Source organism: Pezoporus flaviventris, unplaced genomic scaffold (assembly GCF_033815535.1).
Source record: "Pezoporus flaviventris isolate CSIRO_AGI_PZ_B2104156 unplaced genomic scaffold, CSIRO_AGI_Pfla_v1 ptg000001l, whole genome shotgun sequence".
Lineage (NCBI taxonomy): Eukaryota > Metazoa > Chordata > Aves > Psittaciformes > Psittacidae > Pezoporus > Pezoporus flaviventris.
Genome location: NW_026892549.1, coordinates 30,524,637 through 30,539,288, shown reverse-complemented (window position 1 = coordinate 30,539,288; position 14,652 = coordinate 30,524,637). Strand labels below are relative to the sequence as shown.

The 14,652-nt window shown below is 36.0% G+C and overlaps 1 protein-coding gene across 2 annotated transcripts in view; it reads left to right on the top strand.

Annotated features, from left to right (window-relative positions):
* Positions 1 to 14,400, top strand: part of RET (ret proto-oncogene) — a 95,374-nt gene extending 80,974 nt beyond the window's left edge. For both annotated transcript variants that reach the window (XM_061450212.1, XM_061450204.1), the window contains exons 16-21: positions 84 to 206; positions 3,008 to 3,078; positions 7,147 to 7,284; positions 9,213 to 9,312; positions 10,849 to 10,996; positions 12,893 to 14,400. In XM_061450212.1, the coding sequence (XP_061306196.1) occupies positions 84 to 206; positions 3,008 to 3,078; positions 7,147 to 7,284; positions 9,213 to 9,312; positions 10,849 to 10,996; positions 12,893 to 13,050 (738 nt within the window). In that variant the 3' untranslated portion in view covers positions 13,051 to 14,400. The remainder of the gene's footprint in view (positions 1 to 83; positions 207 to 3,007; positions 3,079 to 7,146; positions 7,285 to 9,212; positions 9,313 to 10,848; positions 10,997 to 12,892) is intronic.
* The last annotated feature ends 252 nt before the right edge of the window (positions 14,401 to 14,652 follow it).

Below are 14,652 nucleotides of genomic sequence, written 5' to 3'. Positions count from 1 at the left end.
GTTTGTCCTTTTGATAGAGAGACATGTCAGCAGTTGGATCCTCCACAAGAAGCCTAAACACTCTTGTTGGTTTCTTCCAAAAGCTCGTCCATCGTGATTTAGCAGCCAGGAATGTATTGGTGGCAGAAGGGCGTAAAATGAAGATTTCTGATTTTGGCCTCTCCCGTGATGTGTATGAAGAAGATTCATATGTCAAGAGGAGCAAGGTACAGTGCATATTAAAAACAGTAGTGGGAATTATTACCTAACCAAGGGAATGAATTTATACTGCAGGATTTGACCACAGAAGGAAAAAATAATAGCCATTTATTATTAATTTAGAATAATTGCTCTATTTTAAAAAAATTAAAATGAAGTTGAAGCAAAATTATGAGCTTAGTCAGTGGGACAGTTTTATATATATATATATATAAAAGGTGTATTACATTTAAGTCACCATTACCTCCTCCAGCTCTTTTTGTTGACTTTTCAACAAAACCAATTCATTTCTAATATGTAGAAATTACAAGTTAAAGAAGGGTCACTATGATGATTAAGGCCTTGGGGCATCTGACATGCAAGGAGAAGCTGATACAGCTGTGTTTATTTAGCCTGGAGAAAAGAGGGCTCAGGGGAAACTTGTTCATGAGAGGGAATAAAGCCAACAAAGCCCGGCTCTTCTCATTGTGGCCCAGTGACAGAACAAAAGGCAATGGGAGCTATTTTAAATATGAGCAATTACATTTAAAGGGAAGAAAAAGAAAACATTTTTACTCTAACAGTGATTGAACACTGGTACAGGCTGCCTGGAGATACTCAAAACCTTGGTGGAAATAATGTCAAGAAATGTGGTGTGGCTGACCCTGCTCTGAGGTTCCTGTACACCTCAGTGGTTCTGTGATCCCGTGAAGAGCTGCAAGACAATTATGTAAAGAGCAGGATGAAATCTGTTGGTTTTTTCAAAAGCAATGTGCCAAACAGGCTGTAATATAAATTATTTCTTTTTCTTAAGACTAGAGAGTTCACACAGGATGATTAAAAATAGCATGTTTGGTTAACATAAATACAGAAGAATGACACCTTTTTGAATTGCAGGAGCTCTTAACTTAACCTTTTTACAGGCAGCGGGTAGCCCAATTTTAAATGAGGTTTATCTAGTTCCTCATCACTCTGCTGGAAAATACAAACAAAAACCACCACCATTTTTCTCTTTTCCTATTTATAATTAAAAACCTAAACAAAAAATTCCCAAGGAGTTGGAAAATAAAAAAAATGCGACTTCTATAAAAATCCTAATTTCAGTAATTACCACATCTATGCAGAAGACATGAAGCAAACCCCTCCTACAGATATTTCCAAAAGTACGAAAGATACGGAATCTTAATCAAAATGGTTCAAAATCACAGGTTGGGGTAGATGAGGAGCTAATGATACCTGCCGGAGATTATTTAAAGCAATTCCACGTTCCTTGCCACAGTAAATTATTGTCAGGTGCCTAGATACAGTTCTGTCTGCTCAGTGCTCACAGCAGGATTCAGGGTATGATAATATTTCATCTGTAGCTCTATGCAAAGTAAATACGATGGAAGGATGAGTTGAGTCACATTACTACCTCCATGAAAAGAAACACTTGAGCATAATAACTTTGAGATTGCGAAGTTAAGACTTGTCATTTATTTATTCTTTTAAAAAATACTCTTAAATACAGTGAGCCAAATCCTGCTTTCTGCCTGTTTGTATTCACCTGTTACTGACATCAGCAGAACTTTTACAAATCAGACCCAGGCCAGACACTGCTTTCTATTGACTCTTCCTAAGATGAGTAGTGTTGGTTCAGGTCCCTCTATGACTTAGTATGAAAGAATTGCCAACCCATTTTTTTTGTGTGTATGTGAAAGTGTTAGAATCTTATGGAAAGATTTCCATAAATACTGTGAGTTTTCAGTTTAGCTTTCCCTGTTTTTTTCAGGACAGTTTTTTGTGAATGTTTCATAAGTCGAAGTAAGTTGGAAAGGAAAAAACACTTCTAGAAGACATGATCATATGTTAAAGGGCTTTGCTGCATTCATTTAGCTGTCTTGTGATGTATATGCTTCACATTGATCTATACCAGTTGCTCTGTATTTTAAGAATGATGAATTACATAAAGGCGGTTTCATTTTATTTGGCAGGGTGTTAACATACTGAATGGGTATTTTCTCTTTACTTCTGAGACACTTTTCACTGTAGACATTCAGAGCCTAACAAGCATCTGTCTGCTTGCATAGGGAAATAGGAAAAAGAAAAAAATAACATGGAAGGAAAAATGATAAGTCTCAAATCCTTTTGAAACAGTTGTTGCATATATATATATATGTATGAATTTCATGAGAAGAAGTAAGTTGTATGAATCCTAGTGATATTGTAAAGGTTATGAAACATCTTGGAAATTTTGCAAAGCCAGATTTTCATTAATATGTGGGGCAGATTTCTCACATTTTATCAGTGAAGTTTTGCCAGCAGAAACTACCAACTTGTAGATTCTATCGAGTAACAAGTAACCAAATATGACTATCCAGGTACAGTTCTGGGACCAAAGATATTTTAACATATAGGTGCTTCCATTTATGCATCATCTCTTTCTTTAATCATCATTCCCCATCATTTTTGCACTTACATGTTTCCCAAGAGCAATGGGAAGCAGATATTCATGTTTGGAGAACTTAACTGTTTGGATGAAGCTCTTTGTTGAGGAGAGTTGAGTTTATCTGATGTAAACTGGTGACTACCTGGAAAAAACCTACACCACCTTATTGCACATAATTAGATTACTGAAGTGTATGGAATGAAATGAATGAGTGAATTTAAAAACCCTTGCAATTGTTCTCACTGGTTTGTTTTTTTTATGAAATGCCAAATCATTCAGTCCATTGGAAAATACTAGAGTACAGAGTATCTGTTACAGTTTTGAAGATAAACACCTTGGTTTTCCACTTGGAAACTTAATTTTCTGACAAGTAATTGCATTGTTGCTTTTTTTTCCTCCTAGGGTCGGATACCTGTTAAATGGATGGCCATAGAGTCCCTATTTGATCATATCTATACAACACAAAGTGATGTGTAAGTGTAAATTCTTGCGTTCTTCATGTTTTATGTATTTGTTTTAAGGAGATGAGGGAGGAAACACAACAAGGTACATAGGAGCCAAAGCTGCTACTCTTACAAAGAGACATGAAGAACACAGCCTGGATGGCACCATTAGCTGGCAATGATATGCAAAATTATTGTAATGTTGAATAAAATCTGAAGAAAATATTATCAAAGGCATTTAGGTGCACTCAACAGAGGTATTTAGGTACAATCAGGTACAATTTAGGTACAAGGGTTGGATTTGTTCATGTGACATGGTTGCCTTTGAATTGACACATTTTATTATTCTTTGCTAAAGATAATGGTTATCCCTGAACATCCAGTTCCTGTTCGTTACTTGTCTAGAACACTTGCTGGCAGATGAGGAATGGGTTGGGGAAAGAAGGAAGAAGAATTTAATGCCTTCCCTAAGTTATGTTGAAATCAATGACACAACTTCAGTTAATTTTAATGACAGAACTTCAGTTAATTTTAATGACAACTACCTCAGACCTTAGAGGAATAGTCTGGTTCCAGTGCCAAGATGCAAGTTAATTTGCATGATTAGGAAAACAGAGATCTTGAAGATAGATATGCTCCTATCTCCACCTGGGATGATTAGGTGGCAAAGCAACCACAGCTAAGCTGTTTTCTCATCTGATAAGCAAGGGGCCAGGCAGAGGATGTGTATGTATACATTTAACTTGGGATCAGATACTTTCATTTCTTTCTCTCTGGGATGAATGATGTTTGTGACTGATCACCAGGTAGACACTAAAACAAAATATTATTTATTTAGGAGAAAAACCTCTTGGAAACTGCAAAAGGAACAGTACTTATGCCTGATTTTCTGCTAGATAGTGTTTTGGGTAGCAGTTTGATACCTTCCATGTTTCTCTTTGAAAGAGGATATGATAAAATTAAGGTTTTCATTAAATTCAAAGTAAACAAAACATACCAGTCACAATGACATTTCACTTTCGGGAAAAAAAACCACTTTGATAATAACAATATGTGCAAATAGGAAGCTTTTGGCTTGTGCTTCTAAATTTATTTATCTTCACTTTTTTACACTTCTCTCTGCAGGTCGGAGTAGTTCTAGTGCAATAGAATATTTTGCTTGCCTTGGAAATTCCCTACAAAATTAATTTCAAAACTTTTTAATTTATTTTGTTTCACTTGGAGTAAGAAAAGAAAAAAGACTGGGGTAATTGTTGGGACAATGTCACTTTTACTTAGGTCTGTTTACAGGTTTTTCTGGGTCTCTTTTTATCCTCCTCAGGGTATCCATGTGCTCACCTGCTTCTCTACAATGACTTTTCTCAGAGAATCATTATAATTCTTTAAAAACTTTCTAGCATGTTTTTCATTTCTTCATTTTCTGCAAAACAAACGGGTCACTGTGATTTGGGGCCAGAACAGATTGTGTTGTTGTGTAACTGCCTCTTCGTTGATTGTTGATTAATCTTCTGGATCCGATACATTCCTCTTTATTTGCTTTCCTAATCAGCTGCTATTAGGCCCAAGAGCACATCTCTTGTATGTGTGATGCAACACCATGCAGAGATTGCCCAGCTATCTGGCACTGAGAAAGCTAGCTCAAAGCCCTGGGCAGCATGCTGGTGCTGTGTAGCTTTACTGATGTCCAGATCTGGATTAGTATCTCTGTGTAAAGCCATGCTGATTTACCAGCTTTCTTGGAGATGCATCAGGTTTTCATAGCAGAGCACTGCATTGTGCTTTGTAGGTCTGCTTCAGTACAGCGGCATAAAAGGTTTAAATATCTGCCACACTTACATGGTGCCTTTGACTCACTGGTGAGGAGCTCACCTTCACTATTTATGTTATTATGCATGAAGTAATCTGAGAGTGTTATATAGAAGCTCCTAATTTAGCCAAGTCTCTACAGGACAGTACTGAAACACAGAATTGCAAAGCAAATCCCCTGCAGCGCTAGGTTTCATGAATGCCGTTTGAACAGCAGAAAAGTGGTAAATAAGTACTTTTTTTGCAGCACTGATTGTTATATTAGATAATTAAGTCACTGAAAATATTATTTTATGAATATGCTTTGCTTTTTTGTAGTCCTGCAGTTATATTTTAGGAGACTGTATATGCAAATATACAGCAATTCCAATATGGTCTTTTTTTCTGATACTCTCAGTTTCCATTTTCCAGCCTCTTCCTTCTAAAGCCTTTCTATATAGTTAGTGGTTAGCAGTGCCTAATAGCAGTACCACTTGCCAGCATTTACAGAATCCCATTTGTGCTTCAGAGGTTGATGACATCAGTGGAAAGCTAGCCTACTGTCTTCCTTTTCACATATTTTTCTTTCCTAACTTTTTTTTATTACATTTGTATTCAGCAAAATACCTAGCACAATGGGGAGTTTTTCATCTCCCATTCCTCCTATCATAGTTCGTAGTTCGTATAATGATTTGGAAGCATTGCAGCATTCTACAGGATTCTATTCTAATATGTTGTTTCACTAAACAGCGTTAATGAAGAAATTATTCATCTGATTCATCCTTCCATATTCCGTAAAATTCCTCTTAAACAGGAGTATTTTAAAAATAAAACCTGCCATGTTACAAAGTTTGTTTGAATTAATCATGGACAGAATCATAACCTGACGGCAGAGCATAATTGGCTTCAAAAGGGTATGAGAAGATATATTAATAAAGTATATGAAAATGCTATAAATATTCATTAGCTTTCAAGAATGTGCAGGGTGATTAAAAATTAATTCAATGAATGGCATTAGGGAGAAAACCGGCAGCATACCACTTCGGACTGAGTAAGACTCACTTTGCCTTCTCTGGCCATTTTGGAAGCTTTATTGCTGTACTTTTGGGGTTACCATTGTTCTTTAAAATGCAAGAAGCACAGGTGGAATGTAGTCAGATGGGAGATGAGGTTTGTGGCTAACTTTTTGAGATGGAATTTTCAAAGGAATTACATACTGCTGTTTGGTTTGGTTGATGTGTAACACTTCCTAAAATCTTCTTAAAAGTGGAGTTTTCACAGAAATTACCCAATGATGAGAACACAAAAGATATAATTTGTCATGAACTGCATATAATTTTGCTTGCAGATACATCCCATTGTGTATTCTGTTTGAGTGAAACAGTGCTATCTAGTTTCTTTAATTTTGAACATCCAAATTTTGGCAGTCCTGTCAGTTGAGCAGATTTGGAGTAATTTGTAGCTTGTGTCTCAAAAAAGCCTTCTACTAAAGAAAGAAAAATATTTTTGCATCTCTTCTCCTGGCCTGCCCTCCAAAACCAGACTAATTTAATCTATCTAAATATTTCTAACCCATTGAGTAGGATTTTGTTTGAGCTCATCAATAATGTAGGCTAAAAACAAGTCTTTATTTCTTCTGTTCATTTCAGAAATCAGTGTCTTCTGCTCTATGTTAAACTATATTTTAAGCATTTGGTAATTGTAGAATAAATTATTTCCTGTTCTTCATCAACTCTGGGAAGAAAATTAAGTCCTGAACTATTGAAATGGCCTAACAGAGCAGCTGAAATCAGAGGTGCTGATTATGGTTGAAATGAACATATAAAGAAGCACAACCTCATAGTCAAGACAACAGACCGGTTCCTTGGTAACTGATGGGTCCAGCCTGTGTAAATTTAGACTGTTATTTCTTAGTGGGACTGTAAGAGCCAATTAGGGAGGTTAGACTCCCTTCGCTGTCAAGGGAGGCACCTCCTGGAGCACTGTATGGAAGAGGAACAGCCTTTGGACTGGACAGCCATGGGAGGGACTTTCTTTTTCTGCTGTCTAGAGAACAGCCTGGGCCTTCCCAGGATACAATTAGCTTTTGTCAATGGAGAAAAGAGGGGTATCCCTTATTTCTGCTGTCTTGGTTGCTAGCCTTTTTAATGAATATTTGGGAACAAAGATGGCCCTGTGTGCATCTGTACAGCCCCCCTGGCTCAGCAGTGCCTTGAATTTGGTTGGGTTCTCAAAACCCAATTTGTTGGCAAAAGCTACACTAAGTTCTTGAAATCTACCGCTCTAAATAAAAGCTCATTTCTTCTTTTTCAGATGGTCATTTGGAGTTCTGCTATGGGAGATTGTAACTCTGGGAGGCAATCCCTACCCAGGTATTGCTCCTGAAAGACTCTTTAACCTCCTAAAAACAGGCTACAGAATGGAGAGACCAGAAAACTGCAGTGAAGAAATGTAAGTAGCTCTTGATCAGATTAGATTCATAAACATCTCCTGAATAAATACAGTAAAAAAAAAAGTTTAAATAAATGTTATTCTTTATATCTCAGAGGTATAATCAAAATGTGTAGTCCTCAAAAGAATGTAATAAAATCAGTGTACAGTAAAGTGCAGGAAAAGAACTGCCAACAGAATGCTTACAGCTACACTCAAAATATTTGTAGGATATTGAATAATGCACTTTCCAAACAATTAAAAGAGTTTGAATATTCAAAACTTTTGAGGGAGGAGGAGCAGAAGAATTTCATAAAACACTGATAGCTGAAATATTCAAGATGTTTCACTGGTTTTCTACAAATGCAATAGTTGTTCCATCCACAGTCCTTGTCTATTAGTTGTCCTGGCATTGCATAGGAGAAATGATACCTTAACTAAGAAATCTGTACCCTGAAAGACACAAATTTTTGGTGATTTGATAAGCCCATGGCAATTTCTTTTCTTTTTGGAGACAGTTCTTTTGGCTGATTTACTAAAACGATCAACATGAAATATCTTCTCTCTGTGGTTGCTCCATGGCTGCTGGAGATGAAACATGGTTCTATATTCAGTCTGCAAATATGGTCACGGTCACTTTGTTTTTAGAGAGTTACCAGGCTATAACCACTGTGATATCTCTTGACTGACTTTCCACATGAAAGATGCTTTGGCCATATCTGGGCTGAGATAATACAGTATAAATAATATAATTATTTTTTGTAATACTATATATAGAGAAAAAACATTAAGGGTTTCTGAAGTTAAGCAGGGTAGAAGTTTACAAGTATCACTGGCAAATATCCTCTAGCAAATACTTAATTTTTTTTTGCTTATTTCATTTCAACAGGGAATAAGACTTCATTCCTCAAAGATATATTTCATTATTGATAATTATTAGGTTACGCAAGCTGACCATGATTGAGGTGGTTTTTTTTTATTCAAGCCACATCATGGTTTTCTGACTGGTTGAGATTTTTCCTGTTGTACTCAGAATTTTTTCTGACATCCTTTGAGAGCCCACTTTAAGGACCATTTTTTCTTAGTGTTCTCTGATTTACCCAGTCAAGTGAGAAAGAGATCATGGATAAGGTCAAAAAGTGCCTTCCAATAGTTTGCTGTAGCTCTTGTAGCCAACTGTTTCCACAATTAGAGCAATTCTGTGACTGGATCACTTAGTCCAGAAAACGCTTGAGCTAGACAAAGTAATATGAATGGCAGAGGTTGGAGAATTACACATCCAGATCTTGGCCAATGTCTGTCTGATAGTCACTCAACTCCAAGACTTTAATTCTGCTTCCTTCAGTTTCCACACTGTATGCTGTAGAAGGTAGTTGAAGATAGAATAAGAATAAATATAATCAAAATAACAATAAGAACAGTAATCAAAATAATGTTAATTTGTGAAAATAGTCTTAGGTTAGTCTTTGCTTTGAAGAAAAGTTTACAGAAGCTTTCCAGAATTTAAATGGATTAAGTACAAAATTCTACTTTCTGATATAACAGCAGAATTTTTCAGGTTTGAGGGATGCACATCAGTGATGAGATACAAATTTCTTCAAAGTCACATGCAAAAGAAATCAATCAGGAATCTGACACACTGTCTACACATGAGGTAGTCCTTTGAGGAAGTGAAAATAATGAAAGAAATCTAAGACTGCAGTCCTTCAAGGACAGCCCAAGCGGATCATCATTTAAACTGATAGGGACTCATGAAAATAAAAGCCCATTCTTGTGAATGTCAGTTTTTGATTCAAGGGAATGTTTGACAGAAGACACAACAAAGATTGATGTACTTGTGGATAGCCATCATACCACAGTTCAGTACTCTAAATTATTTGAGCAGAAGCATGACCCACTTCTAAGAATAACAGTTTGGTTTTTTCTTTTCACTTTGTGGCGGGTCACAGGTACAACCTAATGTTACGCTGTTGGAAGCAAGAACCTGATAAAAGGCCAACATTTGCTGAGATCAGCAAGGAACTAGAGAAAATGATGGTGAAGAGTAGGGTAAGTGTGGAAAGGCATGAGGTTTTGAAAGCTTTTGTGATCATCTGAGCTTGAATATACAGAAATAATGATTTTATTTATATTTTTTAAAGCTGAGTGATTTCATTAATCTTTGAAGCACATACCTAGTTTCTTCCAAATGCATCCAGCTTTTTGAGAGCAGTACTACTTTATATAGTGTCTTTAGTAACTTCAGCCCTAAATGCAGATGAGTTATTCTTAATTGCTGTAGCACTCTTAAATAACTGTAGGAAGCCTAGAACTAGAAGAATGCAGTGTTTCCTTGAGCTTGATTTAGTTATATGATGATAGCAACAGAAATACAAAAGCTGTATGATTCCACCCATATGAGTTACTTTAAAACTATTATAATCCTATATAGACTATCTTTGAATGAATGGATACTGAGGTCTAAAAATAAGTGCAAGTTGCATAAATTTATGAAATACATACATACCTACTTGCACATAAACACATTTGTATTTTTTTTAATCTAGTAGTTACGAGAAGGGGGGCAGTTACAAATGAAACCCAGGAAATGTCAGATTTGCAAATGTGATGGCATTTACATTGGGTGCAAAAATGACCAATAAACAAATGGGAGCGTTTTTGCTCAGGATGTGAATGTAAAAATGAGTTCTGAATTAAAAATGGCAGAATGAAAGGTCTAAGCTGTGTACTGTCTAGCCGACTTGCACCACTAACTTATAATGGCTGAGAACTGGCATGCAAATGATCTGCATGTCCAGTGACAGACTTGGCAAGTTTTCTGAAATTCTCACCATAATTAAAGCCAATCCAAAATAGAGCTTGAAAAATTAGTCATTCTTCTTGCCTTTCTGAATAAAAAACCCTGAAGGTACTTCAATTTATAAAATTGGGTAACTTTAACTTCTTAAAGTTTTATTTTGGTCAGTTTCCAAGGGAAAGCCATTTTAAAGGAAAAAATGTGTTTTAAATGAGTTAAAAAAGCTTCACGTTTGGTTTTTGCATCAAAGCAATTCAGCAGCATTGATGAAAACCTACGAATTCATGTGGTTGACCTAAATATTTAGTTTTAGAACAACGGCATCAGAAGTTTTATTTGGCAATATTTACACAGCTAATTTTATACACGATTGTGTAATAGCTTTTGTAAAAATGATGAGAAGATCTGAGTACCTTCTTTAATCACACATATGTATCTATATATTTCAGGCACGCATATGTATTAGGCATAACAAACTGAAGGTCAAACAAATCAGTTAACACAGCACTTTAACTTCCTATTTTACTGATGTGCAGATTTAAGGAAGGGGGAAGTATTAATATGTCTCCAGCATGTCTAGTGTTCTGGCAAATCAGATACTTCCAAAGATGCTATGGTTGCAGAAAGGAAAAATCCTATTCAGGTGCCAGAGGTACTATCAAAAGACAAATGTAGTCAGGTCTGTATTTACTTGTGTTAAAGGCACCAGATGTGCATAATAGCGTTTATACCCAACCAGTAATACAGCCACATATGTTAACCCAGCTTTTTCTGTGTTCACTTCTTAGGACTACTTAGATCTTGCAGCTTCCACACCTTCTGATTCCTTACTTTATGATGATGGGCTCTCAGAAGAGGAGACACCTCTCGTGGACTGTAATAATGCTCCCCTCCCTCGAACCCTCCCTTCCACATGGATTGAAAACAAACTCTATGGTAGAATTTCACATGCATTTACTAGATTCTAGCAACACAAAAAAAAAAATTCTTCTGCACTGTTCTCAGACTCTGTAACCCCATTACAGTGTTTCTTGTTTGAATGGAGCCAGTCAAAATTTGCTTGGAAGCTTCTTTTGGGTTCTTTTGTTTGTTTTTAATTTTGGTAAATGTCAAAGTTTGCATCAGGATCATCCTTTAGTCATTTTGCAGCTGTGTTTAAAATGAACATTTTTAAAAGGATGTGAAAATAAGTAAAATGACTAGATATCATACAGTAAAAGAAAAAAAGATCAGGGACGTAATCTCAGGGGAAATATAAAATGCTAATGAGTATCTAATTCAACTATTCTATTGGGGGAGGCTAGGAACATTTGAAATATGTTAGATTCTGCATGTCTAATTTAAGCAATAGATTTTTTTTAAACACTGGTCTTTGCCATAGTTCAGTTATAGGACCCATCTGCAACATTTTTCATTTATCAAGATGGATTTCTAAATTTCAGCTGCTGTTAATGTGTTCTGGATCCATAAGCTGAAATGTCTATTTAATGTATCATAGAATGAAACCAGAGTATTATATACAGAAAGTAGAAATACTGTATATAAGTATTATATACAGACTAAATTGACATGTAAAGTCCTTTGAATATTGAATTAACAATGGGCATTTTGAAAATACACTCAGCTGTTTTCACGTCCTTTGATTTATTATGAAAATGTCAGTACTAAACCTTGATTGAATGATGTAGCAAGTGTTTTTAAAAAGAACATATGCTTTCATATTGTGATGGTGAGATGGACAGTAAAAATGGTTCTTGCCAAAACTCCTACATTTTGTCTCCTGATTAAATACTCTACATGTTAGATACTTACTAACATCACAGATATTTTTTTTCATTCTTCAGGCAGTATGACTTTCGAAAAGTTGGATCTTTTAGCTTTAAAGTTGCCATTAATACATGGCTTTGGGTCTATTTTTGATCTATACCTTAGTTTTGATTTTCTTTAATAGGTTCTCTTTGTGAAGAACTCATGTTCACTTTGGGGCACTTAGTGGCCAGATTGTTAAAAGAATGCAGTAACAGGAAAAGTTGCCACCAAGGTTGATGGCAAATGCTTAATGCTTAATAAACAACAAAATCAGATTCCTGTTTTTGAAAATCTTGACCCTGGTGTGGTTCTCTGCTTGTACAGCTGGATCAACATGGTGCTAAGCACTCTGTTTCCATGTTGGTGATCACTTGTGCTTAAACTGAGAATGAGTTACTGGACTCAATGCAAGTAGTTACATGCCTGAAATACAGATTTAAAAGCTGAATCAAGACAAGAGTGCTCAGGACTTTGTTGAACTTTACTCGGCTGTGCTACTGGGATTTCCTAAAATTAAGCAGGGGATCCCTGGTGAGGGGATGAGAGTGTCCCCAGAACTTCACTAAAGCCAAAGGAAAGGTGCCCATATAAGTAAATGAAATACTCTCAGCCATTGGAATAGACTTTGGATCCTGTCCCAGATACGTTTATTAATTCTTGGAGCACTTCCTGTACAGCAAGAACTTCCTCTTGCAAAGCTGTATATTGCTACATGATTGTTAAAAAAGAAAATAATGGAAAGTTGGAGGCTTATCAGAAGAGAAATTACTAGCTTTTCATTATGCATATGTGCATGCACGCACACAATTTTTTATCAAGTAAGCACTTTATTTTTTCAGGGTTTTTGCTTACATTTGAATTTGTGCTTCAGGGAATTTGAAACATCATTTATATGAATTGATTTGGGACAAAATCCAGTGGACTGGCTTAAAATACTGAAGGGAGTTTTGCCAAGGGCCTTACTGTCTGCACATGAAGTTATGGTTCTTCAGTGCAGAAAAAATTATCTGTTTTCATTTTTAGGCATGTCATACCCGAACTGGCCTGAGGAGAGCCCCGTTCCACTCACAAGATTCGATGGCACTAACTCTGTGTTTTCAAGATATGCAAATGATAGTGTATATGCTAACTGGATGGTTTCACACTCAGCGACAAAATTTATGGACAAGTTTGATAGCTAAAATTTTCTTTGTGAAAGGTAATGGACTCCTGAGGGGAACAAAGATGCAAAGAATGGAAAGTCCATTGGCTCGTTCTTTGTACAATTAACAACCAACTTTTAAATTGGCAAAACCTTTTATTGGTAGTTTCTAAAGTGCGTTATTCATGCTGAAGACTATAATTGGTGATTTCCCCATTCAGAAAACATATCAAGCCGGATAAGAGTTGTAGTTCGAGTACTTCTTTCTAGATTGCCGTTTTGCAAATGGTTCCATTTGGCAACTTCTTACTGGAAATGGCTTCACACTTCATTCTCACTGTTTTTTAGACTAACCATCCTGTGTTACAGCTTTCTTGGATGGGAAAATGTACTTGAACTGCTACTGTTATAATGGCTGTTAGCATATGTCCACTTGATCTAAGCAGGAAGCACAAACAATATATGGAAGGGAGGGGGGAAATAGGTTCCCAAATTACTAAGCTTGCTATCAAATGAGAAGTGTAACAAAGCCTCTTTCTTGGTTTGGAAGCAAACATGAAGTAACTCAATAGCGGACTTGAGAGTCAACATTTGAAGTCTTGTAAAATGTTTTGTCTTAATGAAAATTTGTTTTATTAGTCTTAACTTCTCTTACCTTTAGCACAATGGAGATAAATTTGATACAAGATAAGCTGTATAGACTGATGGCAATCGAGTGTTCACCTGAGACAATTTACTTTCTGTCACCTTTATCTTACTAATGTTAAAATGTACAGTCTTGTACAATCATAATTCCTCTTATGAGTTCAAAATAGTCTGTACAGGACTTTTAGATTGAATTCAAGTAAACAGATTTTGTTTGCAGTCATGTTCAGAGGATTGGAGTTCTCTTCTCAGCTCCAAATTGGATACACTGCCATGCACAGGACACTGCCATGACATAACTTCAAGTAAGCCTATAACCTTGAAAGTCATGAGTGAGCAACACTTGCACAGCAAAATTGGTGTAAAAATCTACAGTTAATTTAACTATACAAGGAAAATGTCATCAGAATTTATTAAGGTGAAGTATAAAAATGTTGTGCTTACAACACTGACAGTATTTGGGAGGATTATCAGACTGTGAGTCATGTTCTAGATGGAAGAGTAAATGGTCAGCTCTACTTTTGTCTTTATTTGTAATCTAATACTGTTAAAGGTAACTGTTTGCTACAAATGTTGGGATGTTAATCCTGAGTGACCAGTTGTTAGCATTGTGACGGTTATTCTAAATAATCCAGTTCTACCAAAGCTTGCTCCTGTCATTTACAATCCATTTTAGCTGTTTTCAGATGTTGTTTTGTGTATCAACTTTATGTTTCCATTAAAGTCTGTGATTTCAGAAACAAGATCTTGAGTCAGACTGCCAAACACAAACACAGATTTTCATTTTACAGAAAGTGGGATATAAAGTTCAGTGCTGGAACTTAAACACCTTCACTGTTGGACGTCATACTTGGTCCTATCCTGGTTTCAAGCACTAAGCAGAGTGACTTTTGCTTTGTAAAAACACTTGCTCTGTTGTGTAATGCTTATGTACAGTAAACAGATACCACTATGTATACAGAAGGGGCTTGGTTGTGATATAATGGTGATCTTCACT